Source organism: Salmo salar, chromosome ssa03 (assembly GCF_905237065.1).
Source record: "Salmo salar chromosome ssa03, Ssal_v3.1, whole genome shotgun sequence".
In the NCBI taxonomy this organism is placed as follows: Eukaryota; Metazoa; Chordata; class Actinopteri; order Salmoniformes; family Salmonidae; genus Salmo; species Salmo salar.
This window is the reverse complement of record NC_059444.1, coordinates 66,624,987-66,649,954: the sequence shown is the minus strand read 5'-3', so window position 1 is coordinate 66,649,954 and position 24,968 is coordinate 66,624,987. Positions and strand designations below refer to the sequence as shown.

General features: G+C 44.1%; 2 protein-coding genes across 7 annotated transcripts; both read right to left on the bottom strand.

The window, feature by feature from the left end:
* Window positions 1-24: 24 nt before the first annotated feature.
* LOC106601215 (coiled-coil domain-containing protein 134-like) lies at window positions 25-19,352 on the bottom strand. 6 transcript variants are annotated; one of them, XM_014193240.2, is made up of 12 exons: window positions 19,218-19,352; window positions 18,753-18,837; window positions 18,125-18,306; window positions 17,168-17,249; window positions 11,796-11,964; window positions 3,774-3,877; window positions 3,325-3,432; window positions 3,071-3,192; window positions 2,592-2,676; window positions 2,163-2,344; window positions 1,902-1,973; window positions 25-1,624 (listed from the first exon to the last, which is right to left on the bottom strand). In XM_014193240.2, coding segments are annotated over exons 6-12 (696 nt in total). In that variant the 5' UTR covers window positions 3,775-3,877; window positions 11,796-11,964; window positions 17,168-17,249; window positions 18,125-18,306; window positions 18,753-18,837; window positions 19,218-19,352; the 3' UTR covers window positions 25-1,498. The 6 variants fall into 6 exon arrangements, with proteins under 6 accessions (XP_014048715.2, XP_014048713.2, XP_014048716.2 ...); XM_014193238.2 differs by lacking the exon at window positions 3,774-3,877; XM_014193241.2 differs by lacking the exons at window positions 11,796-11,964; window positions 17,168-17,249; window positions 18,125-18,306; window positions 18,753-18,837; window positions 19,218-19,352 and adding an exon at window positions 9,554-9,842.
* Window positions 19,229-24,925, bottom strand: LOC106601176 (meiosis inhibitor protein 1-like). Its single transcript, XM_014193160.2, has 5 exons — window positions 24,811-24,925; window positions 24,548-24,707; window positions 20,057-20,161; window positions 19,655-19,766; window positions 19,229-19,367 (listed from the first exon to the last, which is right to left on the bottom strand). The coding sequence occupies exons 2-4, from the start codon at window positions 24,702-24,704 to the stop codon at window positions 19,660-19,662; spliced, it is 369 nt and encodes a 122-aa protein (XP_014048635.2). The 5' UTR covers window positions 24,705-24,707; window positions 24,811-24,925; the 3' UTR covers window positions 19,229-19,367; window positions 19,655-19,659.
* Between the last annotated feature and the right edge of the window lie 43 nt (window positions 24,926-24,968).

The window sequence follows — 24,968 nt, the reverse complement described above, 5'->3', positions numbered from 1 at the left end:
TTGTAATTATTTCAAATGAACAAGTATGATTCATAGTAATTTAATTTTATTAAACATTAAACAAAATGTATAAATCTCACGATAGTAAATTCTCAGCAATGAGACGCTTCATCTGAACCAGAGGAGGCTGGTGGGATCAGCTATAGGAGGAAATGCTCATTAAAATGGCTGGAATGGAATAAAACACAAACCTATGTTAACTCCGTTCCATTAACGCCATTCCACCCATTAAAATTAGCCCATTGACCTTTAGCTCCTCCCACCAGCCTGCACTTCTCTGAACATACATAAATAGTCGCATTTACAAAACAAACAAATCAATCAGTCATCACCTCTGTATATTGAATATAACTTATTTGCATTAAAATGAGCCAATTTCCCTCAAAATGTCAGAGGGAACAAAACACTAGGGGAATATCCCAATTGCATACTCCTCGCATCCTCTGGCTTTCTCAAAACCCATAGGAGGTGGTCAGAGAGGAGGGATTTCTGGTTGAATGGATTTTGAGACAGGACAGGAGGAGTATGGAATTGAGATCTTCCCTAGATATGCCAAAATATAGATGTTTTTTTAAAGGCATTGTTCTAGGTGACTGCTGTTCTGACATTTCATTACGGCCATCAGATGGACAGAAACAAATGTGACATATAGAAGTTTAAGCTGATGAGTGGTTGCCAAAAGACACAGCTCTAAGACATTATCCCTCCCTAATGGTAGGCAAAATAATATGTAAAATAGTTTTATTCAAACTCATAAGTGACCAAACCCCATTTAACAGTCATACGGACAGTCACACACAGAGAGAGCTAAGAAAGCATTCAGCTCTAGGAAAGCAAGTGGCAGACATGACAAATGGTTCTGCGATCAACACTTGTACCGCAAATCAAGAGGACACACCTAGAGTAGGACCATTCAACAACAAACTCATAAAATCTCTTATAGAAATCTGCTAACTCCAGAGAAGGTGACAGGAAAACTTAAACACAAAACAGAATTCAACATATTCAAGCTTTATATTTTAAAGCTTGTTGAATGGGAATGTAAACTCATACGTACAAATGCCATCATCAAAACAATTGTATGGTAGTAAATTGTATTCAATCTATTCACAAAAAATACAACATATTGGGTATTTGCTGTTTCTTCCAAAGTACAGTTATGTAATCTAGTTATGAAAATTATCTTTCCTTATTAAATCTTCAACATGTGCTAGCTGTATTTTCTTTGTTTCATAATAACTGCAGATTGGGCACAGTTCTGTATACAGTAAGTCTGAATCCACAGATGGAGCTCAACCTCCTTTCCTTCTCTCCAGTTTGTTCCTGCGCCACATAAACACTTCTAGTTCCCTCTCAAATTTTCTGCTGCCACTTTATCCCTTTGACAGAACTCATCAGTTCCAAGACCCAACCTCTTCATCACTGAATGTAGGACTCAGGACATCCCCCTACATTTTCCTTCTCCTCGTCATTTCTCTCCAAGAGTTGAGGTAAAGTACTATAGCTCAGTACGGGAGCGGGAGATGCGGGGCCCCTTCCTAATCTCTTTCCTCTTGTCCTCTTTCCTCCTCCTCTTCTCCTCCTCCCTCAGGATCTTCTGAAAAGCCTCTGCGGTGTGAAGCACCTGCACCAGAGAAAAGCAGAGCTCGTGAACGTGTGTTTTGAGAGGCATTTTTTTATAATATGTGTATGGAGTGTGGAGAATCAAACAGCAGAGGTTGGGAAAGCATAAAGGTGCAGTCAGTATGAGTTTTACTGATGTTATGCTCGTCTCAAACATAGTCAAGCTTGTTTGTTAAACAAGCCTTAAAAGAACACGCTTTCCAAGTCTGTCTGTTAGGCTTCCCTGCGATTGTATACAATGTGGTTACAGAGGCTGAGAGCCACTGTGTGTTACTCACGTTGTCTCTCTCAGTGCGGTATGGGTTGGTGAAGTCTGGGGATTTCTCTATTATTCCCAACTCCTGCGACATCTGAGAGACAAGGAGCGAGAGTTATCAGCCATTTTGAATCCATAGAAAAGTTATAATAGTATGCTTACAACATGCTTATAAAATGAAGTAATAAGGAGGTTATAATACATTACACCTGTTGACGTTAAATAAAGCATAAACATTTCCTCTATACCCCAGAATATACCCCCAGTTCTATCCCCGTCTCACCAGTGAGAGAACATGCTGGTGTGCCCCCCCGGTGAACACCCCAGTGAGGTTGCAGAAGCGTAGACCCCACCGCAGAAGGCCGCCCCAGTCAGGGTTACGGTCGTAATAGTGGTGGACGATACGTGGGAAACGCAACGCCACGTCCCCAAAGAACGCTGTGTTCTCCACCACATGGGAGTAGGCTATGGAGCGAGATAAAGAGAGTAGTCTACATTTCATACTTAGTAAATAAACTAGAACGTAAATCACTGCAGACTGACATACTAAAAGAGAGCGTAAGAGGCGGAGAGGGAAAAGTGGAGGGAGAGGGGAGGCAGGCAGAAGAGAAGAAAAACAAGATGGTGACAGACAAAAATCAGATTAGCATCGAGTGAGAAAGAGGGAGGAGAGAGCAAAGTGTAGTAACGGTATAATGGTCCATGATCTGACCTTCTTTGATTTTGTCATCCATGGGGAAGGGATCATCAGCCTGCATGTTGGCTGCAATAAGGACGGCCTTTGAGTCCTCCAACACCTTCACAGAACACACACACACACACACACAATGTAGATTGCCCACTGTGGGTTGACCACCATAGTTGTCCTTGGGCAGAGAGCAGATACAACATAGCAGATATGTCCTCTGGGAATCAAACAGTATATATCTGGGAAGAATACAGTATATACAGTGAGGCTTCAAGCACAATAGGAAGACTTGGAAGCTAAATCCGGGTTACTCTAGTCTTATTAGTGACCGGCTACTTAGATACTGCATAGCAAGTGGCCTTATTTGCCTACTCATGAGCTCATAATAATCTAAACATGCTAAGAAACTAACACCGCAATTACTTCCCGCTAAGGCCACAACATCCTGTTTCTAGCTAATGGTCAGCATGAAGGGAAGTTAAACAGGAGTGGAGCCAGCGTACCTTAAACAGGCCCTTCAGCATGATGTCTATGATCTTATATTGCTGGTTGATGTCATTGAGCTCCACCAGGTTCTTCAGAGCATTTAGCTGGTCTTTCCTCTTGGTCTCAAACAGACGCTTGTCTGAGAGAGGGGAGGGGGGGTGTTCAGGAAGAAATGCTGACAGACATTTCAATACATACACACTAATCAAGGGTCATCCAAGAGGACACCTCTTCTAATATTCTGAAGAAGGAAACAGACACAGTAGGATACAGATCTCCAGGTTGGAGTCGGAGTCTGCAGAGGAGAGGGCTGCAGCAGCAACCACCAGGAGGACTGTACACACACTCAGCATGGTCAAGAGGTGGCGATGGTGAGCCACTAACGCACACAGAACACAGTACAAGAGAAAATGCAGTTAAACAGTATTCTGAAATATTTATTACAATGTTTTTACTGAACTTGTAAAACCAACATTTACAGTAGGTCTGTCTGGTTGACAGAGCATATTTAGTATTTTGCTGTGTGTTTTGAGGGTTATCTATATTAAAAAATAATAATTAAAAGTATATTTAAGATCATATTTGTACTTTTTAAATCCAGTTTGGTCCTGTACAATAAATTACACAGGTTCTAATGAGGTTATACGTGTCCCATTTAAACAACTTCTAAAAGCCACTTGACATGTCACTTATCTAAACCCCAAAATAACTTTCACTGACTTCTTGCCAGCCCCTGTCTTGCATCCTCTTTCTTCCTCTCATCCACTCTCCATCCTCTAAGCTGTGGGCTGCCTCAACATTCCCCCAGGTCCAGCCTCCTCTCCCTTGGAGCATGTTAATACATTTGAACAGGATAAAAATGAGTCTTGGACTGCTGCATATTTGATGAGCATTGGCTTTTAAAACAACAATCAGCAGAAAACAAAAGTGTAGAGGGAGGAGACGACAGCATCGATAGAACACCAAATGTATAATTCAGCAATGTCTCCATCGATAGTATTATCAGAGAGTGCGAGAAGGGGAAGTGGCGGGGGGACGGGTGTTGTGAGAGGCAGAAGAAAGATGAGGAAAGTACTGTGGGATGAGAGAGACCCTGTGGGAGCCAACTGCTTTTCTGCTGAATATTTAATCTCTTTTTCAATATGCAACAAGGTTAAGCCTAAAGACAGAGATCTGATAGTGAGAGAAAGTGTCAGGGATGTGAGTGAAAGAGAATGAGGACTGACACCTGAAAACATCTTTTCAGCTGTTTCTCAAAACGGAGTCTCTCTATTCTGAACTCTTCAGTTGCATTCCCCTACTCTGACACTGACCCTCCTATGGTTAGACTATTTAATTAAAATACTGCCTGAAGATTCAGAGATTGGGTTATGCAAGCCGCATGATTTGACATAGGCTATGACAGGTCATTTGCCCGAATCACCACGACATACTTTGAGAAACTTTGCAACATCTACTCTGTCCGCAAAAATTGGTGCTGATGAAAAAGTTGGAGCAGCAGAATACAGACAGTGTTCGATTAGGAACAATTTGTGCATTCTGAAAACATCTTTGGGCCGCCTTCCAGCTTTTTGTACTAAACATGCAAGTCAATAAGTCAAATATTTCTAAGACGGACAACCAGGGAAGAGGCTTAGTAGTAGGGAGCCCCATATCCATGTTTTGTTACAAGCATAGCCAAGAAGGCCATAGATATTATTAGTGTCAACACCATGGACAAATGGAAACATCAATGCTGGATGCCCATCGGACTAGACAAAGTGCTGGGATATTAAGGTGGAGCAGAGGGGGCAAGCGACTAGGACAGATCAATCATATCCCACAGGCATCATGCAAAGCACAGAATTTGAGAAATGACACTCCAAAATGCACCCATTTACTGTAAGCCCCCCCATCAGCTGTGTCCAGAGGTGTCATGCACATAGGGGGGACAAGGGCACATGCCCCCTCAGATTTGTCCCATTTTAAACATTTTCAGATGTTAAATTAATGACTAAACTTCATTTTTAAGCCCATGTTTTATAATAATTTGTCAGTGGTACTTTACAGAGGGGGCACACTGACTGGACCACACAAACAGTAACCTTCCTATTCTCCCTAGTAAGTGGTTCCTTACAAGGTGCACCAAGGAGCAAGATATTCTAGGCAGGACATTAGATTTTTATTTAACTAGGCCTGTCACTTAAGAACAAATTCTTATTTACAATGATGGCCTACCCCGGTCAAACCCTCCCCTAACCCGGACGATGCTGGGCCAATTGTGCACCGCCCTATGGGACTCCCAAACATGGCCGGTTGTGATACAGCCCGGGATCAAACCCAGGTCTGTAGTGACGCCTCTAGCACTGCGATGCAGTGCCTTACACTGCTGCGCCACTCAGGATCCTTAGTGCATGCAGACAGTATTGTCAGTGGAGGAGACACACACAGCGTTTGATTTGATATGCCAGTGATGGGCAGGACTTGCAGGAGGTATGTTTGTAAATGAATTTGATGAAGCTTTGTAGCCTATTGATTAATAAATCAAACTAAAAATGGTTGTTTCTCTGTAATAATAGCCATTTAGCTAGCCCAGATAGTTATGAGGTTGGGCGACTGGGAAACTAGCTACCAAGCCATTGCAGGCGATCAAGTCAGAGTAGCTTGTCTAACTATCTTATCAGGCATGCCTGCTGGCAAGGTCGGTAGACTTTAGAAAAGCAAGAAATTACTAAATAAGACTCACGTTCCTTTAAATATTTTAGCAGAGATGTAGGCCAACCGGCCGTATTATTCCTTTTACGTAATTTGTCATCTGCATCCAACTGGGCTCCATGCAGCTGGCTATAGATGGGTTAGCTGACAACGTCACGAAAACGATGCGCACGCTTCAATGGGGCAGAGGTCCGTGAGTTGTGATTCTGGATGGCCAGATAGCTACAAACAATGACAAGAAACTCCCATGTGGGGAATGGTAAGTGACCCGTTTCAGCTAGATTCATGCCATTCTTGATATCATGTCTTGTTTCGGAGGTGTAAAGGATTTCATGTCAATGCTAAAATGGCTCAAATTCACTAGATAGCTAACCAACAACTATAACAATGTATGAGAGACAACAAGCACTCATTGTGCAAATGCATTTACACTGGACAAAAATAGAACCAACTGTTAACATGTTAAGTTTATATGTTTCATGAGCTGAAATAAAAGATCCCGGAAATGTTACACACAAAAAACTTAATTCTCTCATGTTGTGCACAAATTTGTTTACATCCCTGTTAGTGAGCATTTCTCCTTTGCCAAGATAATACATCCACCTGACAGGTGTAGCATATCAAGAAGCTGATTAAGGGCCATCGCAGTGGTAGCTGTGCCGCTAGAGATTCTGGGTTCGAGTCCAGGCTCTGTCGCAGCCGGCCGCGACCGCGAGACCCATGGGGCGGTGCACAATTGGCCTAGCGTCGTCCAGGATAAGGGAGGGATTGGCTGGCAGGGATGTCCTTGTCCCATCGCGCACTAGCGACTCCTGTGGTGGGCCAGGCACAGTGCACGCTGACACATTGGTGTGTCTGGCTTCCGGGTTAAGTGGAAATCGTGTCAAGAAGCAGCGCGGCTTGGTTGGGTTTCGGAGGACGCACGTCTCTCAACCTTTGCCTCTCCCGAGTCCGTATGGGAGTTGCAGCGATGAGACAAGACTAACTACCAATTGGATACCACGAAAAAGGGGGTTAAAAAGAAGCTGATTAAACAGCATGATCATTACACAGGTGCACTCTTACTAAGGCCACTAAAAAGTGTCATTGTGTCACAACAATGCCACCGATGTCTCAAGTTGAGGGAGCATGAAATTAGCATGCTGACTGCAGGAATGTCCACCAGAGCTGTTGCCAGAGAACTGATTGTTCATTTCTCTACCTTAAGCCGCCTCCAATGTAATTTTAGAGAATTTGTCCAACCGGCCTCACAAGTGTAACCATGCCAGCCTAGGACCTTCACATCCAGCTTCTTCACCAGCGGGATTGTCTGAGACCAGCCACCCAGACAACTGATGAAACTGTGGGTTTGCACAACTGAGGAATTTCTGCACAAACTGTCAGAAACCGTCTCAGGGAAGCTCATCTTCATGCTCGGCGTCCTCACCAGTCTTGACCTGACTGCAGTTCGGCATCGTAAACGACTTCAGTGGGCAAATGCTCACCTTTGACGGTCACTGGCACGGTGGAGAAGTGTGCTCTTCACAGATGAATCCTGGTTTCAACTCTACCGGGCAAATGGCAGACAGCATGTATGGCATCGTGTGGGCAAGCGGTTTGATGACAACTTGGTGAACAGAGTGCCCCATGGTGGGGGTGGGGTTATGGTATGGGCAGGCATAAGCTATGGCAAACGAACACAAATGCATCTTATCAATGGCAATTTGAAAGCACAGAGATACCGTGACGAGATCCTGAGGCCCATTGTCGTGCCATTCATCCACCGCCATCCCCTCATGTTTCAGCATGATAATGCAAGCCTCCCCATATCCCAAGGATCTATACACAATTCCTGGAAGCTGAAAATGTCCCAGTTCTTCCACGGCCTGCATACTCACAAGACATGTCACCCATTGAGCATGTTTGGGATGCTCTGAATCAACGTGTACAACAGCGTGTTCCAGTATCCGCCAATATCCAGTAACTTCACACAGCCATTGAAGAGGAGTGGGACATTCCACAGCCTGATTAACTCTATGCGAAGGAGATGTGTCGTGCTGGATAAGGCAAATGGTGGTCACACCAGTTACTGACTAGTTCTGATCCACCCTCCTACTTTTTATTTATTTTTAATAAAAAGGTATCTGTATTCCCAGTCATGTGAAACCCATAGATTAGGTCCCAATACATTATTTCAATTGACTGATTTCTTTATATGAACTGTAACTCAGTAAAATCTTAGAAATTGTTGGATGTTGCATTTATATATTTTGTTCAGTGTATGTTTTCAATAAACACTTGGAGACAAAATGTAGTTTACATGTTAACAATCTAAGCCAACCCCGTCTGTTTTCTCCATAGTTGCGCACGTGTCAGTTTTGTTGCGAAACAAACAACCCCTCTATACACTCATCCCCTGGCGACCGGCTCATACATAAAGCATCCTCAATTCAGACTGTAAGGGCTTCAATTTCCTCAACTAGTTTTAAAGAGCCACTGGGAAAAAATATGGGTACTGTCTAAAATGCTCCACCACCATGCTAGAGTGGCTAATGCTACCTCTGATGTTCAGCCAATCAGGCTGCAGCAGTCTGTTTATCCCTGGCTGAATGCAGTATGCAACATCAGGAAGTAGCACTAGCCACTCAAGCATGGTGGTCGAAAATTGTGTTTTATTAAGACAGTGTGCATATTTTTAAAGCTAGTTAAGGAGGAAATTGGCGCCCTCGCCCCTGAAAGGAGGATGTTTTATGTAGAGCCAGTCGCCGGCTGCATAGAGTCCAGTTGGATGCAGATGACAAAAGATGGAAAGGAATAATAAGTGCAATATGCAGCCAGTTGGGCTAGCAAAGATGCAGAGAAGCATATTTAAGGTTATGATACTATATACACCAGTGTGTCATTTTAATGAAAATTACAATTGAACAGGAAAAGAGGTATGCTTACATAACCTATGCAGAAAAATACATATCTTTTACATGGAATTAGGTATAATCATATGGCTATAGATTGAAAAATCCTAAATTGTCCAACACCTGAAACATCTTTTTCTTACAATCTGGAGGGGGCTCTAGACCATGCTAAAGAATTCAGCCACACATAATTCGTGCCCCCTATAAACTAATGTGTGCATGACGCCCCTGGCTGTCCATCATTACAGAATGGGCCATCCAATTCTGTGTATGTAGGCTGTTGTAAAATATTTTATTAATACATGAAATGTAATCTAGTACAGTATGTTGTACCATATAATCTGTCGGAGGTTTGAGGTTCAGGGTGGGACACATAAAAATATCTGAGCTCTCTGCGTGATACATACAGCTGTTATTTTATGCTTTCAGAGAAGCCCTGGGTATTGACTTAGTATTTTGTTGGCAATAATTGATACTTTGAGGAAAATGTCATACAAAACGTAAACTTGTTGAGATAAAGGTTAACATACTGCCAATCAAAATGACCCCTTTCTGACCCTGCTTGGAAACTGTTTTGCATACAGTGGACTTGAACGATCCCTTTAATTTCATGTTTCCCAGCATTAGTATGTCAGACACCATTTCAAGGAAGAGGCTCGAGCCACAATGATCTGTGTTGCATGGTTTTAGAAAACGTTCGCGTTTTTGTGGTGTGCAGTTCGTTATCTTTGAAAACAACCGAGGCACATGAAATAGCAGCATTTCATTACCTGACGGGACTACTTGTGAATAAACCGGTCATCGAGAATTTGAATGGCAATGTAAACCCATCTGGATCTGAATGCATGTATTTCGCTCGCTACAGGTCAGCTGTGGACACTAGACTTCGACATCACAAACTCGCCGTTCACTCACCTCGTAGTAAGAAACAGCACGATATTAAACGATAGCAAAACCAACGATTCTTTCACGCTAGCATCCGTTTCCTCGTAAAGATGGAGACATAACTTGCGGAGTATTTGCTGCAATACTCAGCTGACAATATCGCGTTTGAAATGTTAATTTACATACAGAAGTCGCTTGCTCCACTCCGCCAGTGCCACAATCGCACCGGCTGGCTCTGCTTGGACGAATGACAGCCAGCGATTACATGGAAGGAGGTGGTTTCCAGACGGTATATTTTGAGCGGCACACAGGCCTTTGTACGCGGTAAATCCCTCCCCCTCCCGCTTATCACGAAAGCAAGTAAACCCATAGACCGAGGACTCTAATGTCAAAAGCCCGTTTCAGCATGGGCAGCACCATTTGAAGTAGTCAACTGGGTGGGACTTCCTATGGGTTATGAAGGATCACATACAGTACCTCCATCCAGGTCATCAGGAGGGATAAGCCAATGAACTATACTCGTGAGCAAACATTCCATAACTGCAGTTGGCAGTAAATCGGCTAGAAGGGATACAGCAAGTGTAGGCAACCCTGGTCCTGGAGTGCCGCAGCCACTTCATATTTTTTGCTTTAACCAGGAAGACCAGTTGTGTTGAATTTAGGCAATCACTTTACTGATCAATTAGCTCAGTTGGTCAGGTGTGGTGCCTAGTTGGGAACAAAATCCTGCAGTACTCAAGCAACAGGGTTGCCTACCCCTGGGATACAGCTTATGTCAGAATTGACCAGAATGTACTTTTAGTAGCAGGTCAGGAGAACTTACGCAGCAGGTTAGGACAATTAACGTAGCAAGTTAGGAGAATTAGGTTCATCTTAGGAAAAGAGTTATGGTTAGCTAAAATGCAAAAAACAAAAACGTTTGACGTAAATTTGACATCTGTATCCCCTCTAGCCATGACCATCCAAATCGGTGGCCTCAGATTGGCTTATATTTCTACTGAAATGACATATGACAACTGTTCTTTTCCAAACAACTCTTTATTATAAACTTATGTTATTGAAGACCTCAAACCTAAAGGCAAATGAATGGATGCTCCCCCCTAGTTTTGTTACTGACACAGTCGGTCAGTAATAATGACAGGAGTCCTACCAGACACCTCTTCAGAATAAGGCTGTTTGGTTGCAAAAACAGCCATAAATAAATAGATCAATAAATCAAACAGGTCTATAACTGAGAGCCAATGTGTCCGTCTGTCTTCACAGTGAAGTCGGACAGGCAGAGATACATCTCTCCAACACGCCTGAGAAAGGGGGTTAAGGACAGATAGGAAGGAGAGAGAAAGAGAGCTCCTAGAAAGAGCACTGTAATGGCATGTGTCTGATGACTAAAACAAGTTGATGTACACCGTTGGTAGACAGATGTACTGAAACATGAGTGGAGACTCAGTATGTGGAAACAGCAGGGACAGCACAAGAGATGACGTGAAATCCATCACGTATGACAGATGTAGTCAATGGCCTGTAAAAATCAATAAAGACTGATAAGTACTGCTCTGTCGACTTAAAAAAAAAGAGGAGCATCTCTTGCACTAACTATCTTTTATGCTATAACCTGTGTGTGTGTGGGGGGGGTCGCTGCCCAGCTTTTCTTAACTGCCTGGCTGAACACACCTTATCATCTGAATCTGTGTTAGACCATCACCAAGACTTGGCAGATTTATACATTTGTTTTGTTTGTATTTACAGCATATTTCAGATTCTCTTTGTAATGAAAAGCGCAATATAAAATAAATCTATTATTATTACTATAAGAGGCAGCATGCAGCAGATATCGTGACAGGACAGTCTCCCATAAGACCCGCTCTGATATGACAAGCTACTGAAGCGCACACTGCTGGAGTACATTCAGCTCTGTTAACGCCTGAATAAGTCACTGATCACACGCACACACTTGTCAAAGCTCTGTCACTAAGGGAGGCAGCAGGGCCAGCACGATGCTGTATCACATGACAAATGGGGACAGTGATGACTTTTCAGTGCAGTGACATTCCATTACTGAGCCAGATGAATCCTATGAGGGCCTGTGTCCTGCCACTCATGTGTGACACAATGGCGTAGAGGTGGTGACAGGGGGCTGCTTGGACATGGGACAATTAAAAGAGTGCGTCTCAGTGACATTCAACATAGTCTCTCAGAGCTCTGTCTGTGTGCTCTCTGTTTGCGTTTTACTCTGCTGCTGTATGTGTTCAAGTCAGTGTGTTGTGTACTCTACCTGTGTGAGCAGCTTTCTCAGGGCCTGTGTTGTGTTCTCTCCCAGCTTGTTCAGGCCTCTCTTCTCCACCGCCTCCAACACCTGACACAGGTCTGGCTCCCACAACACCACACCAACAGTAGTATGAGTGTGTCTGGGTGCAGTCTTGAAGCATCTGCATATTTCCCATCTGAAACAGTTCGGAGTAGTTCATATATGTGCATTTATTATGACACCATTTTGGGACGTTTTGGTCTTCGGCAAGGGCTTTTTCGGTTATTTGTCCACACAAACATTTTTCTTGTGACAAGCTGAAATTCGGTAGAAAATGTCTACGCCCCTTCTTCGGTGATTGGTCAACAGTAGGGATTCTTCAATTAAGTGATTGTTGTCATTCAACGACAGAAAATTATTTTTCATGCAGATATTTTCACTTGAGAAATACTGCACCAAACATAAGTATGCTGAAAAATGAATCAAATGGCCACCGGACTATTTACATTGACACCCCCCCATTTGTTTTGTACACTGCTGCTACTCGCTGTTTATTATCTATGCATAGTCACGTCACCCCACCTACATGTACAAATTACCTCAACTAACCTGTACCCCTGCACACTGACTCGGTACCAGTACCCCCTGTATATAGCCTCGTTATTGTTATTTTATTGTGTTACTTTTAATATTTTTTTTAAACTCTTCTTGTACTGCACTGTTGGTTAAGGGCTTGTAAGTAAACATTTCACGGTTAGGTCTACACTTGTTGTATTCGGTGCCTATGACAAATAAAGTTTGATTTGATCTGATTTGAGACATGAAAAGACAACCAGACACTGGCCATACAATGACAAAATCACCAGCACACACTGTGGCAAAACTCTAGATCACCTTTACTCCACACACCTTCCTCGCCCTCCCATTGGCAAATCAGACCATAACTCTATCCTCCTACAAGCAAAAACTCAAACAGAAAGTACCAGTGACGGACTCAATACAGAAGTGATCCGATGATACGTATGCTAATCTACAGGACTGTTTCGCAAGCACAGACTGGAATAGGTCCCGGGATTCATCCGATAACATTCAGGAGTTTACCTCTTCAGTCACCGGCTTCATTAATAAGTGCATCGACGACGTTGTCCCCACAGTAACCCAACCAGAAGCCATGGATTACAGGCAACACCCACACTGTGCTAAAGGCAAGAGCTGCTGCTTTTCAAGGAGCGGGTCACTAATCTGGATGCTTATAAGAAATCACGCTTAGACCGCCAACGAGCCATCAAACAGGCAAAGCATCAATAAAGGACTAAGACTGAATCCTACACCGTCTCTGACGCTCATCGGATGTGGCAGGGCGTGCAAACTTTCACAGATTACAAAGGGAAACCCAGCCGCGAGCTGCCCAGCTACCCGAGCCTACCAGACAAGCTTAAATGCCTTCTATGCTCACTTCGAGGCAAGCAACACTGAACCATGCATGACAGCGCCAGCTGTTCAGGAACGACTGTGTGATATTGTTCTCTGTAGCCGATGTAAGACCTTTAAACAGGTTAACATTCGCAAGGCCACGGGGCCAGACAGAATACCAGGATGTGTACTCAGAGCATGTGCTGACCATCTAGCAAGTGTCTTCACTGACATTTTGAACCTATCCCTGACCCGGTCTGTAATACCAACTTGTTTCAAGCAGACCACGATAGTCCCGGTCCCCAAGAATGCCAAGGTAACCTGCCTAAATAACTATCGCCCCGTAGCACTAAGATATATAGCCATGAAATGCTTTGAAAGGTGGGTCATGTATCACATCAACACCATCATCCCAGACACCCTGAACCCACAGATGATGCAATCTCTATTGCACCCTACACTGCCCTCACCCACCAGGACAAAATGAATACTTATATAAGAATGATGTTCAATGACTACAGCTCAGCAATCAACACCACAGTCCAAATAAACAAATAGTCACCAAGCTCAGGACCCTGGGACTGAACACCTCCCTCTGTAACTGGATCCCAGACATCCTGACAGGCCGCCCCCAGGCGGTGAGGGTAGGCAACAACACATCCGCCCACGCTGATAGGACTGATCACCGACAACTATGAGAAAGCCTATAGGGAGGATGTCAGAGACCTGGCAGTGTGGTGCCAGGGCAACAACCTTTCACTCAAAGTCAGCGACACAAAGGAGCTGATCGTGGACTACAGGAAATGGAGGGGCGAGCATGCCCCATCCACATCAATGGGGCTGTAGTGTAGTGGGTCGAGAGCTTCAAGTTCCTCAGTGTCCACATCACTAAGGAATTAACATGGTCCACACACACCCACACAGTTGTGAAGAGGGCACAACATTGCCTCTTCCCCTGAAGAGGCTGAAAAGATTTGGCATGGGCCCTGAAATCCTCAAAAAGCTCAACAGCTCCACCTTTGAAAGCATCTTGACTGGCTGCATCACCGCTTGGTACGGCAACTGCAAGGCGCCTGACCGCAAGGCTCTACAGAGGGTGGTGAGTAAGGCCCAGTACATCACTGGGGCCAAGCTCCCTGCCATCCAGGACCTCTATACCAGGCGGAGTCAGAGGAAGACTCCAGCAACCCAAGCCATAGACTGTTCTCTCTGTTCTACCTGCTACAGCTTCTAACCCCAAGCCACAAGACTGCTAAACAAGGCTGCTAAATAGCTAATCAAATGGATACCCGGGTATACCTGCAATGACCCTTTTTTTAACTAAATCTCACAAACACTGGACTCTACCCACACACTCACACATACTTACACTGACACCCCAACACACACACTACATATGCTCACACACACACATAACATGCGCATACAGGCATTCTGACGCCACACACACACTTTCACACTCACCACATACACTGCGGCTACTGTCTATTATCTATCCTGTTGCCTCGTCACTTTACCCGTTACCTATATGTACACATCTACCTCAATTACCTCGTACCTCTACACATCGACTCGGTACTGGTACGCCCTGTATATACAGTTGAAGTCAGAAGTTTACAAGCCCTTCGGTTGGAGTCAGTAAAATTCTTTTTTTCAACCACTCCACAAATTTCTTGTAAACAAACTATAGTTTTGGCAAGTCGGTTAGGACATCTACTTTGTACATGACACAAGTAATTTTTCCAACCATTGTTTACAGACAGATTATTTCACTTATAAATCACTGTATCACAATTCTAGTGGGTCCGAAGTTTACATACACTAAGTTGACTGTGCCTTTAAACAGCTTGGAAAATTCCAGAAAATGATGTCATGGCTTTAGAAGCTTCTGATAGGCTAATTTACATAATTTGAGTCAATTGGAGGTGTACCTGTGGATGTATTTCAAGGCCTACCTTCAAACTCAGTGCCTCTTTGCTTGACATCATGGGAAAATCAAAAGAAATCAGCCAAGACCTCAGAAAAAAAATTGTAGACCTCCACAAGTCTGGTTCATCCTTGGAAGCAATTTCCAAACGCCTGAAGGTACCACGTTCACCTGTACAAACAATAGCACGCAAGTATAAACACCATGGGACCACACAGCCGTCATACCGCTCAGGAAGGAGACACATTCTGTCTCCTAAAGATGAACGTACTTTGGTGCGAAAAGTGCAAATCATTCCCAGAACAGCAGGAAAGGACCTTGTGAAGATGCTGGAGGAAACAGGTACAAAAGTATCTATATCCACAGTAAAACGAGTCCTATATCGACATAACCTGAAAGGCCGCTCAGCAAGGAAGACGCCACTGCTCCAAAACCGCCATAAAAAAGCCAGACTACAGTTTGCAACTGCACATGGGGACAAAGATCGTACTTTTGGGAGAAATGTCCTCTGGTCTGATGAAACAAAAATAGAACTGTTTGGCCATAATGACCATCTTTATGTTTGGAGGAAAAAGGGAGAGGCTTGCAAGTCGAAGAACACCATCCCAACCGTGAAGCACTGGGGTGGCAGCATCATGTTGTGGGAGTGCTTTGCTGCAGGAGGGACTGGTGCACTTCACAAAATAGATGGCATCATGAGGACGGAAAATTATGTGGATATATTGAAGCAACATCTCAAGACATCAGTCAGAAAGTTAAAGCTTGGTCGCAAATGGGTCTTCCAAAAGGACAATGACCCCAAGCATACTTCCAAAGTTGTGGCAAAATGTCTTAAGGACAACAAAGTCAAGGTATTGAGGTGGCCATCACAAAGCCCTGACCTCAATCCTATAGAAAATTTGTGGGCACAACTGAAAAAGCATGTAAGGAGGCCTACAAACCTGACTCGGTTACACCAGCTCTTTCAGGAGGAATGGGCCAAAATTCACCCAACTTATTGTAGGAAGCTTGTGGAAGGCTACCCGAAACGTTTGACCCAAGTTAAACAATGTAAAGGCAATGCTACCAAATACTAATTGAGTGTATGTAAACTTCTGACCCACTGGGAATGTGATGAAAGAAATAAAAGCTGAAATAAATCATTCTCTCTACTACTATTCTGACAGTTCACATTCTTAAAATAAAGTGGTGATCCTAACTGACCTAAGACAGGGAATGTTTACTAGGATTAAATGTCAGGAATTGTGAAAAACTGAGTTTAAATGTATTTGGCTAAGGTGTCTGTAAACTTTCGACTTCAACTGTGTATATATATATATATATATATACACACACACACACACACACACACACACACACACAGAAAGCCAGTATGAGGGTTTGCGCTCATGCTAGAATGAAAGAATGCGTGGAAGAGAAAACATCTGTAGAGTCCAAAAAGTACTTGCACTCAAATCATAAAAAGGAATAACCCAATGAGGCTGAGATGCAAAAATAATATCATTCATTTAATCCATGCTCGAAAGAATACAAAAAGTGAAAGGTGCTATATAAAAAAGGAATGGAGCGTTCCATTTTTTAAATTTTATATAGCACCTTGCACTTTCACACAGATTGTAACGATGTACAGTAGCTATGCAGTCATTCAGCGATACTGGACACAGAAACCAGGCTAACCTTCCAAAGAATGCTGACTAAATCAGTTTGAGCTCTACAACTAACCACAATATGAATGATATTTTTCTGTACTAAAATTGTAAATACTGTACCACATGGCAGTTATGTACATATTGTTGCTTAATTCCTTTTCCTCATTTAACTGGAAGATGTAAATATTGTGTTTTTTGTTGTTCCTGGAGGCTGTTGCTATAGTGATAACCAAAAGATACCCGTGTTGTTATTTTTACTCGTTGTTGTTATTCATTATTCACTGTGTATTTATTCCGTGTGTCACTATTTCTATTGTTATCTTTAACACTGCATTGTTGGAAAAGGACCCGTAAGGAAACATTTCACTGTTAGTCTACACCTGTTGATTTGATTTGTCTGAGTCAGGTACCTGTAGATGGACTTCTCCTTTGCAGAAACCGCAGCAGAGACCCCAGGCAGTTCACTGACACACTGAGCAACAGCTCCTGCTTCTGGAAGAGGCGGAGGACAGAAAGACATTTAGCCAGCTGGAGGGATGAATAGAAGAGGGAGAGAGAAGATATTAAGCCAAACAGAGGGATGGAAAAGAGAGAGAACCAGATAGAAAGAGAGAGAGTGAGGGATTATTTAATAATGCATTACCTCCCACTCCACAGCCGCCCCTACTGAGGCAGTGACTAGTGATTAGTGTCCCAAAATAGTGAAGTAGGGCAGATGGCTATAGAGAGGAGGTCCACAGAGAGTTCCAGTCTAATCCTGGAAGCCAGTGCAGCCTCACATCATCGGCTTAGCGCACCACAGCGCAGTGGACCGAGGGGCTACGCTCTACAGAGCAGCCACTGATATGGAACTACTGCCCTGACTGATACAGGGTGGTATTATTCAACACCAAATTGGTTATATAGGAAGAGGAAGACATGAAGTGCATTCTTCACTATACATACACAGCATAGACTAAACTCTGCTATAGAGACAGCGGGAGAGACGGGAGGAGTTGAAGATGCTTCATGTAGAGTTACTGTGAGCTCTGACCCAGTCATTAGGTGATGACAGTAATGATACGCAGTATTTATGAAGTGCGTTTATCCCCATAACACTGCCATTAACACCAGTGTACTATACATAGACTATAAAAGGTGTATATAAAAGGCTGCACTGTAGAGAAAGAGAAAAAGAGGGTAGAAAGGAAGGACACATTTGAGTGCTTTACCACATCAGCCTTTTGTTCTATCAGGGATGCTTTTCGAACAACAATGAATCAATGGAAAATGTAGGAATAAAAACAGTATAGGGAAGAACTCTGGGGTGTTAACAGCTCTGTAGTGTGTGTGTGTGTGTGTGTGTGTGTGTGTGTGGTGTGTCTGACCTGCAGCAGGAGGCCGTAGAGTGCGGTGATGAGGCAGTGGGCCCCGTAGGATCCCAGCGGGTACAGAGAGCTGTCTGTGTCCCTCAGGGGCCTCTGTGCTGCCCCGGGGCCAACACTCACACACAGCACTGGAGACTCCAGGTCAACATCTAGAACAGCCTGCAGCAGCCTCAGGGAACTAGCTGTGGGGTGGAAGGCGAGGGAGGAGAGGGAGAATGAGGGAAGACAGATGAACGAGGGGGAAGAAGTGGAATTCAAGGAGATTTGGAGTGAGGAAAGGGAGAACGTGGGCAGAGAAGAGAGAGGGGAGAGGTTGAAAGAGGCCCTTTTGTCAAACACTCATGTACACTGAGATATTAGACCCCTCTAAGGGAGAGAAGAGACAATTAGCGATAGCAGAAAGAGAGAGGGAGAGCGAGAGAGAAAACAGAGACAGAGGGAGGAGGCGGCAGCGGAGGAGAGAGACCGTAGATCCCCTTGGCCCTGACAGCCCACTCATACAACAGGGAGAAAGAGATACAGAACATTTCTATTCCAACTCCTCTGTTGGAGGAAGGCCACATAACGGAATTAAAGCCTGTGTTAACAATTCTGCTTTGTTCTGCTTAGTGTGGTGGAGCGTTATTACCCAGTAAGAGGCTGCCTGTCTTCCTCTTCCCAAAGACCAGGGTCTGCACCATGAAGCCCACGTTCAACCTGATGCTTCTATGGACCTTGGGATACAGAAAGGGAAGAAAATGACAAGACATGATAAGGCAACAACCATAGAACTAGGAATGTAATTTAACAGGATCTCTATGTCAACAACGCTCTCTGTTCAACAACACACTGTCCTACAGTACAAGAACGCTCTCTGTTCAACAACACACTGTCCTACAGTATAAGAAGACAAATATATTGTCTAACATCAAGGTCTCTGATACATTCTTCTGCTTTGAGTGCTGTATTCAATGTGTGTGTTCCATTGTCAGCTGTAGAGTACAGTGTGTCTCCCCTGGTAAGTCCCCTGCTCCTGTCCTCACTCGAGTGTGTTTTGTACTACATTGTGTAGCCTGTGTAAAGGTCTTCATGAGGGTTAGCGTGACAGAACAACCTGAGCTGAATGAGTGTGCTGCAGCGTGACGAGAGAGGACAGGAGCAGTTGAGAGCAGCACAGCAGGACAGACGTAGGAGAGAGGGAAGAGGAGAGGTCCAGCCTGCAGTTGGTCCATCAGCCCGGCGTTACACAGCAGCGTGGACACAGCTGGGGAGGAGAAAACAAAAAGACAAGAAGAGATCACACAAGATATTATCCAATATATAAAACATACTACCAAATTAATGTGTGAGTGTGTTGTGTGCCCTTGTGAATGGCACCGACTGGTTCTGTACAAGTGTGTGCCTTTCGTACAGGCCAGACGGCACAACCCAATCTGTGTCTCTGGGGGACTGTGTGTGTGAGAGAGAGAGAGGCAGGTGGCAGCGTGTATGAAGGCTGCTCGCTGTGCTGCACTTAATGAGAAGGACAGGGTGGCAGACTGAGTTTGTCACCTCAGTCAGTGCAGTGAGGGGGGGGACAGGTGCAGACAGCAGTACAGGTAGCTGAAGGCTGGCAGCAGACACTCCGTGTTGGAGGCTTGCAGCTTCCCTGCCAGCTTACTCACTGGAACGCGCCCACAATAAGACAGGAGACAAAATAAGACATCCGACAGAATACAAGATCATAACATCTATAGTCAGAAGAAAGCCGCCATGTTATTGATACTTAAATACTACTTTCACCTACAAATTCAGATTATGCTTATGTCATACGCTTTGTTGATGTGAGCAAAAACCCTAAGGCATTTATACATCGATTGAACAGATATTGAATGTAGAGAGTGAGTACAGAGTGAGTACAGCGAGAAATAGTGAATTATGCACGGCTGACTCCTTTTGACCCTGTGACCTCACCGTGGTAGAGCAGTCTGAAGTGGATGCCGTCCATCTCATTCTCAGTGGAGCCACTGGTCTGCATCAGGCACAGCAACCTCAGGACCAGAGGGAGAGAGCCCACGGCTAGAGAGATTGGGAGAGGGATAAGGGGGAGAAATAATTAACGAGAGAGATGAAAGAGCAAGAAAGAGGCCAAAAACACTCATTTCCATACTCCCCTGGCTGCATTTTATTTACATTAGATAGTCACCCAACAGCATTATAGGTTAATATAAAGTATATCAACCCAGCAAAAAAAGAAACGTCTTTTTTTCAGGACCCTGTCTTTCTTTCAAAGATAATTCGTAAATATCCAAATAACTTCACAGATCTTCATTGTAAAGGGTTGTAAACACTGTTTCCCATGCTTGTTCAATGAACCATAAACAATTAATGAACATGCACCTGTGGAACGGTCGTTAAGACTCTAACAGCTTACAGACGGTAGGCAATTAAGGTCACAGTTATGTAAACTTAGGACACTAAAGAGGCCTATCTACTGACTCTGAAAAACATCAAAAGAAAGATGCCCAGGGTCCCTGCTCATCTGCGTGAGCGTGCCTTAGGCATGCTGCAAGGAGGTATGAGGACTGCAGATGTGGCCAGGGCAATAAATTGCAATGTCCGTACTGTGAGACGCCTAAGACAGCGCTACAGGGAGTCAGGACGGACAGCTGATCGTCCTCGCAGTGGTAGACCACGTGTAACACCTGCACAGGATCGATACATCCGAACATCACACCTGCGGGACAGGTACAGGATGGCAACAACTGCCCGAGTTACACCAGGAACGCACAATCCCTCCATCAGTGCTCAGACTGTCCGCAATAGGCTGAGAGAGGCTGGACTGAGGGCTTGTAGGCCTGTTGTAAGGCAGGTCCTCACCAGACATCACCGGCAATAATGTCGCTTATGGGCACAAACCCACCGTCGCTGGACCAGACAGGACTGGCAAAAAGTGCTCTTCACTGACGAGTCGCGGTTTTGTCTCACCATTGGTGATGGTCGTATTCGCGTTTATCATCGAAGGAATGAGCGTTACACCGAGGCCTGTACTCTGGAGTGGGATCGATTTGGAGGTGGAAGGTCCGTCATGGTCTGGGGCGGTGTGTCACAGCATCATCGGACTGAGCTTGTTGTCATTGCAGGCAATCTCAACGCTGTGCATTACAGGGAAGACATCCTCCTCCCTCATATGGTACCCTTCCTACAGGCTCATCCTGACATGACCCTCCAGCATGACAATGCCACCAGCCATACTGCTCATTCTGTGCGTGATTTCCTGCAAGACAGGAATGTCAGTGTTCTGCCATGGCCAGTGAAGAGCCCGGATCTCAATCCCATTGAGCACGTCTGGAACCTGTTGGATTGGAGGGTGAGAGCTAGGGCCATTCCCCCCAGAAACGTCTGTGAACTTGCAGGCGCCTTGGTGGAAGAGTGGGGTAACATCTCACAGCAATAAATGGCAAATCTGGTGCAGTCCATGAGGGGGAGATGCACTACAGTACTTAATGCAGCTGGTGGCCACACCAGATACTGACTGTTACTTTTGATTTCACGCCCCCTTTGTTCAGTGACACATTATTCAATTTCTGTTAGTCACATGTCTGTGGAACTTGTTCAGTTTATGTCTCAGTTGTTGAATCTTGTTATGTTCATATAAATATTTACACATGTTAAGTTTCCTGAAAATAAACGCAGTTGACTGTGAGAGGACGTTTCTTTTTTTGCTGAGTTTATTAATGCAAATGATATCGTGCAGCATGTTCTAGTGGGAGAGCTGATGGTAACTAGTTAGTTCAACCCCTCAGAGTGGACATATAGTTGTGGTGTGCCCTTGAGCTACAGAAATTAACTTACACAACCTCAATGGGTATCCATCCACCAGAATGGGTGGCAGGAGAGTGTATGAATGCAGTGTAACCGAGCCTTGATAAAAGCTGTCTGGGATGCTGAGACACTGTTGGGGGGTGGATGTGATGTGCTCACTCGCGGCTGTTGGTGAAGCTGCTCTAGTTAAAGTCTCTCAATTACTGCCTGCTCCTATAGGAGAGGAACGTCAAAGCTCATTTTCTTCTATTGGACTTGATATCACGCCACAGAGTGAAGCCGCTTTGTTCTCCCTGCAAATACACTGAACAAAAATATCAACTGCAACATGTAGTGTTGATCCCATGTTTCATGAGCTGAATTGTTTTTTTTAATCCCAGAAATGGTCCATACACAGAAAAAGCTTAATCTTCTCAAATGTGTTTACATCCGTGAGCATTTTTCCTTTTCCAAAATAATCCTTCCACGTGAGAGGTGTGGCATATCAAGAAGCTGATTAAACAGCATGATCATTACACAGGTGCACCTTGTGCTGTGGACAGTAAAAGGTCACTTTAAATTTGTTGTTTGTCACACAACACAATGCTACAGATGTCTCAAGTTTTGAGGGAGCGTGAAATTGGCATGCTGACTGCACGAATGTCCACCAGACCTGTTGCCAGACAATTGAATGTTCCTTTCTCTACATCGTTTTAAAGAATTTGGCAGTACATCCAACTGGCTTCACAACTGCAGACCACATGTAACGACGCCAGCCCAGGACCTCCACATCCGGCTTCTCCACCTGCGGGATCGTCTGTGACCAGCCACACGGACAGGTGATGAAACTGAGGAGTATTTCTGTCTGTAATAAAGTCCTTTTGTGGAGACATAGTCTGATTGGCTGGTCCTGGCTCCCCAGTGGGTGGGCCTATGCCCTCCCAGGCCCACCCATGGCTGCGCCCCTGCCCAGTCATGTGAAATCCATAGATTAGGGCCTAATGAATTTATTTAAATTGACTGATTTCCCTATATGAACTGTAACTCAGTAAAATCGTTTAACCTCTCTTGGGCAGGTGGGACGCTACCGTCCCACCCACGGTTCACACTATTCAACAGCCAGTGAAAAATCAGAGCACCAAATTCAAAACAACAAAATGTCATAATTCAAAGTTCTCAAACATACGACTATTTCACACCATTTTAAAGATACACTTCTCCTTAATGTAACCACATTGTCCGATTTCAAAAAGGCTTTACGGCAAAAGCATAAAGTTAGATTATGTTAGGACAGGGACAACACAAGAAAAACCACACAGACATTTTCAAAGCAGGAGAGGGGTCACAAAAAACAGAAATTCAGCTAAAATTAAGCACTAACCTTTGACGATCTTCATCAGATGACACTCCTAGGACTCAATGTTAGACAATACATGTATGTTTTGTTCGATAAAGTTCATATTTATATCCAAAAACAGAATTTTACATTGGCGTGTGATGTTCAGAAAATATTTTGCCTCCAATACTTCCGGTGAATCAGCACAAAATTTTACAAAAATACTCATCATAAACGTTGATAAAATATTAAACTGTTATTCAAAGAATTATAGATAACCATCTCCTTTATGCAACCGCTGTGACAGATTTCAAAAAAGCTTCACGGGGAAAGCACACTTTGCAATAATCTGAGTACGGCGCTCAGAAAAATACACCAGGCAATACAGATACCCGACATTTTGGAGTCATCTAAAATCATAAATAGCATTATAAATATTCACTTACCTTTGATGATCTTCATCAGAAGGCACTTCCAGGAATCCCAGGTCCACAATAAATGTTGTTTTGTTCGATAAAGTCCATAATTTATGTCCAAATACCTCCTTGTTGTTAGCGCGTTCAGTAAGCTACTCCAAATGTAGGAAGCGCGCCCAAAATTTCACGACGAAAAGTTAAAAAAAGTTATATTTACGTTCGTTGAAACATGTATAGCATCAATCTTTAGGGCCTTTTTAACATAAAACTTCAATAATATTCCAACCGGACGATTCCAATGTCTTGAAAAACATTATGGAACACAGCTACCTCATCACGTGAATGCGCGCCACAAAACTCATGTCATTTTCTGAGTCACCAACTTCCCGGCCTTCTTGTTCGCTCTCTGTTCACTGCAAAAGCCTGAAACTAGGTTCTAAAGACTGTTGACATCTAGTGGAAGCCTTAGGAAGTGCAAAATGAACCCTAAGTCACTGTGTGTTAGATAGGCAATGACTTGAAAAGACTACAAGCATCAGATTTCCCACTTCCTGGTTGGATTTTTCTCAGGTTTTTTCCTGCCATATGAGTTCTGTTATACTCACAGACATCATTCAAACAGTTTTAGAAACTTCAGAGTGTTTTCTATCCAAATCTACTAATAATATGCATATTCTAGTTTCTGGGCCCGAGTAGTAGGCCGTTTAATTTGGGTACGTTTTTCATCCGGCCGTGAAAATACTGCCCCCTACCCAAGAGAGGTTAAAATTGTTGCATGTTGCATTTATATTTTTGTTCAGTATACATGGATCTTCTTTCCCAATTGTATTTGTAACATGAGGATATATGGATAATTATATAGATAGACTATGTATCTAAATAATGGTATACTCTCGTTTTTCTCCTCACCTCCTGTCCCCTGGCTGCTCTCCAGGCCCAGTCTCTGGAGCAGCTGTAGCAGAGTGGGTCTGAGTAGGGTACACAGGCCGGCCTTACAGCCCCGCAGGAAACTCCCCAGCACCTCTACAGCACGTTCTGCCAGGGGATCCTCCCTGGTACACACCATGCCCTACATACACAGAGAGGCAGGGGTGCATGCAGAGAGCTAGGGTTGGCAAAGAAACAGGCTTGTGCCCAGTCTCTGGACAGTAAATAAGGTCTCCCTCCCTCACCAGCAAGTTCAGTATGACAGTGGGGCTCTTCTCCAGCAGAGTCAGCAGGGCTGTGTTGTCTGGATCCTGGATCTGCTCTGACGGGCCCTCTGTCTTCTTACTGTTTGTGTCTAACTGCGGTGTGGCCTCAGCACGGTGGGACAACCACAGCTCCAGGA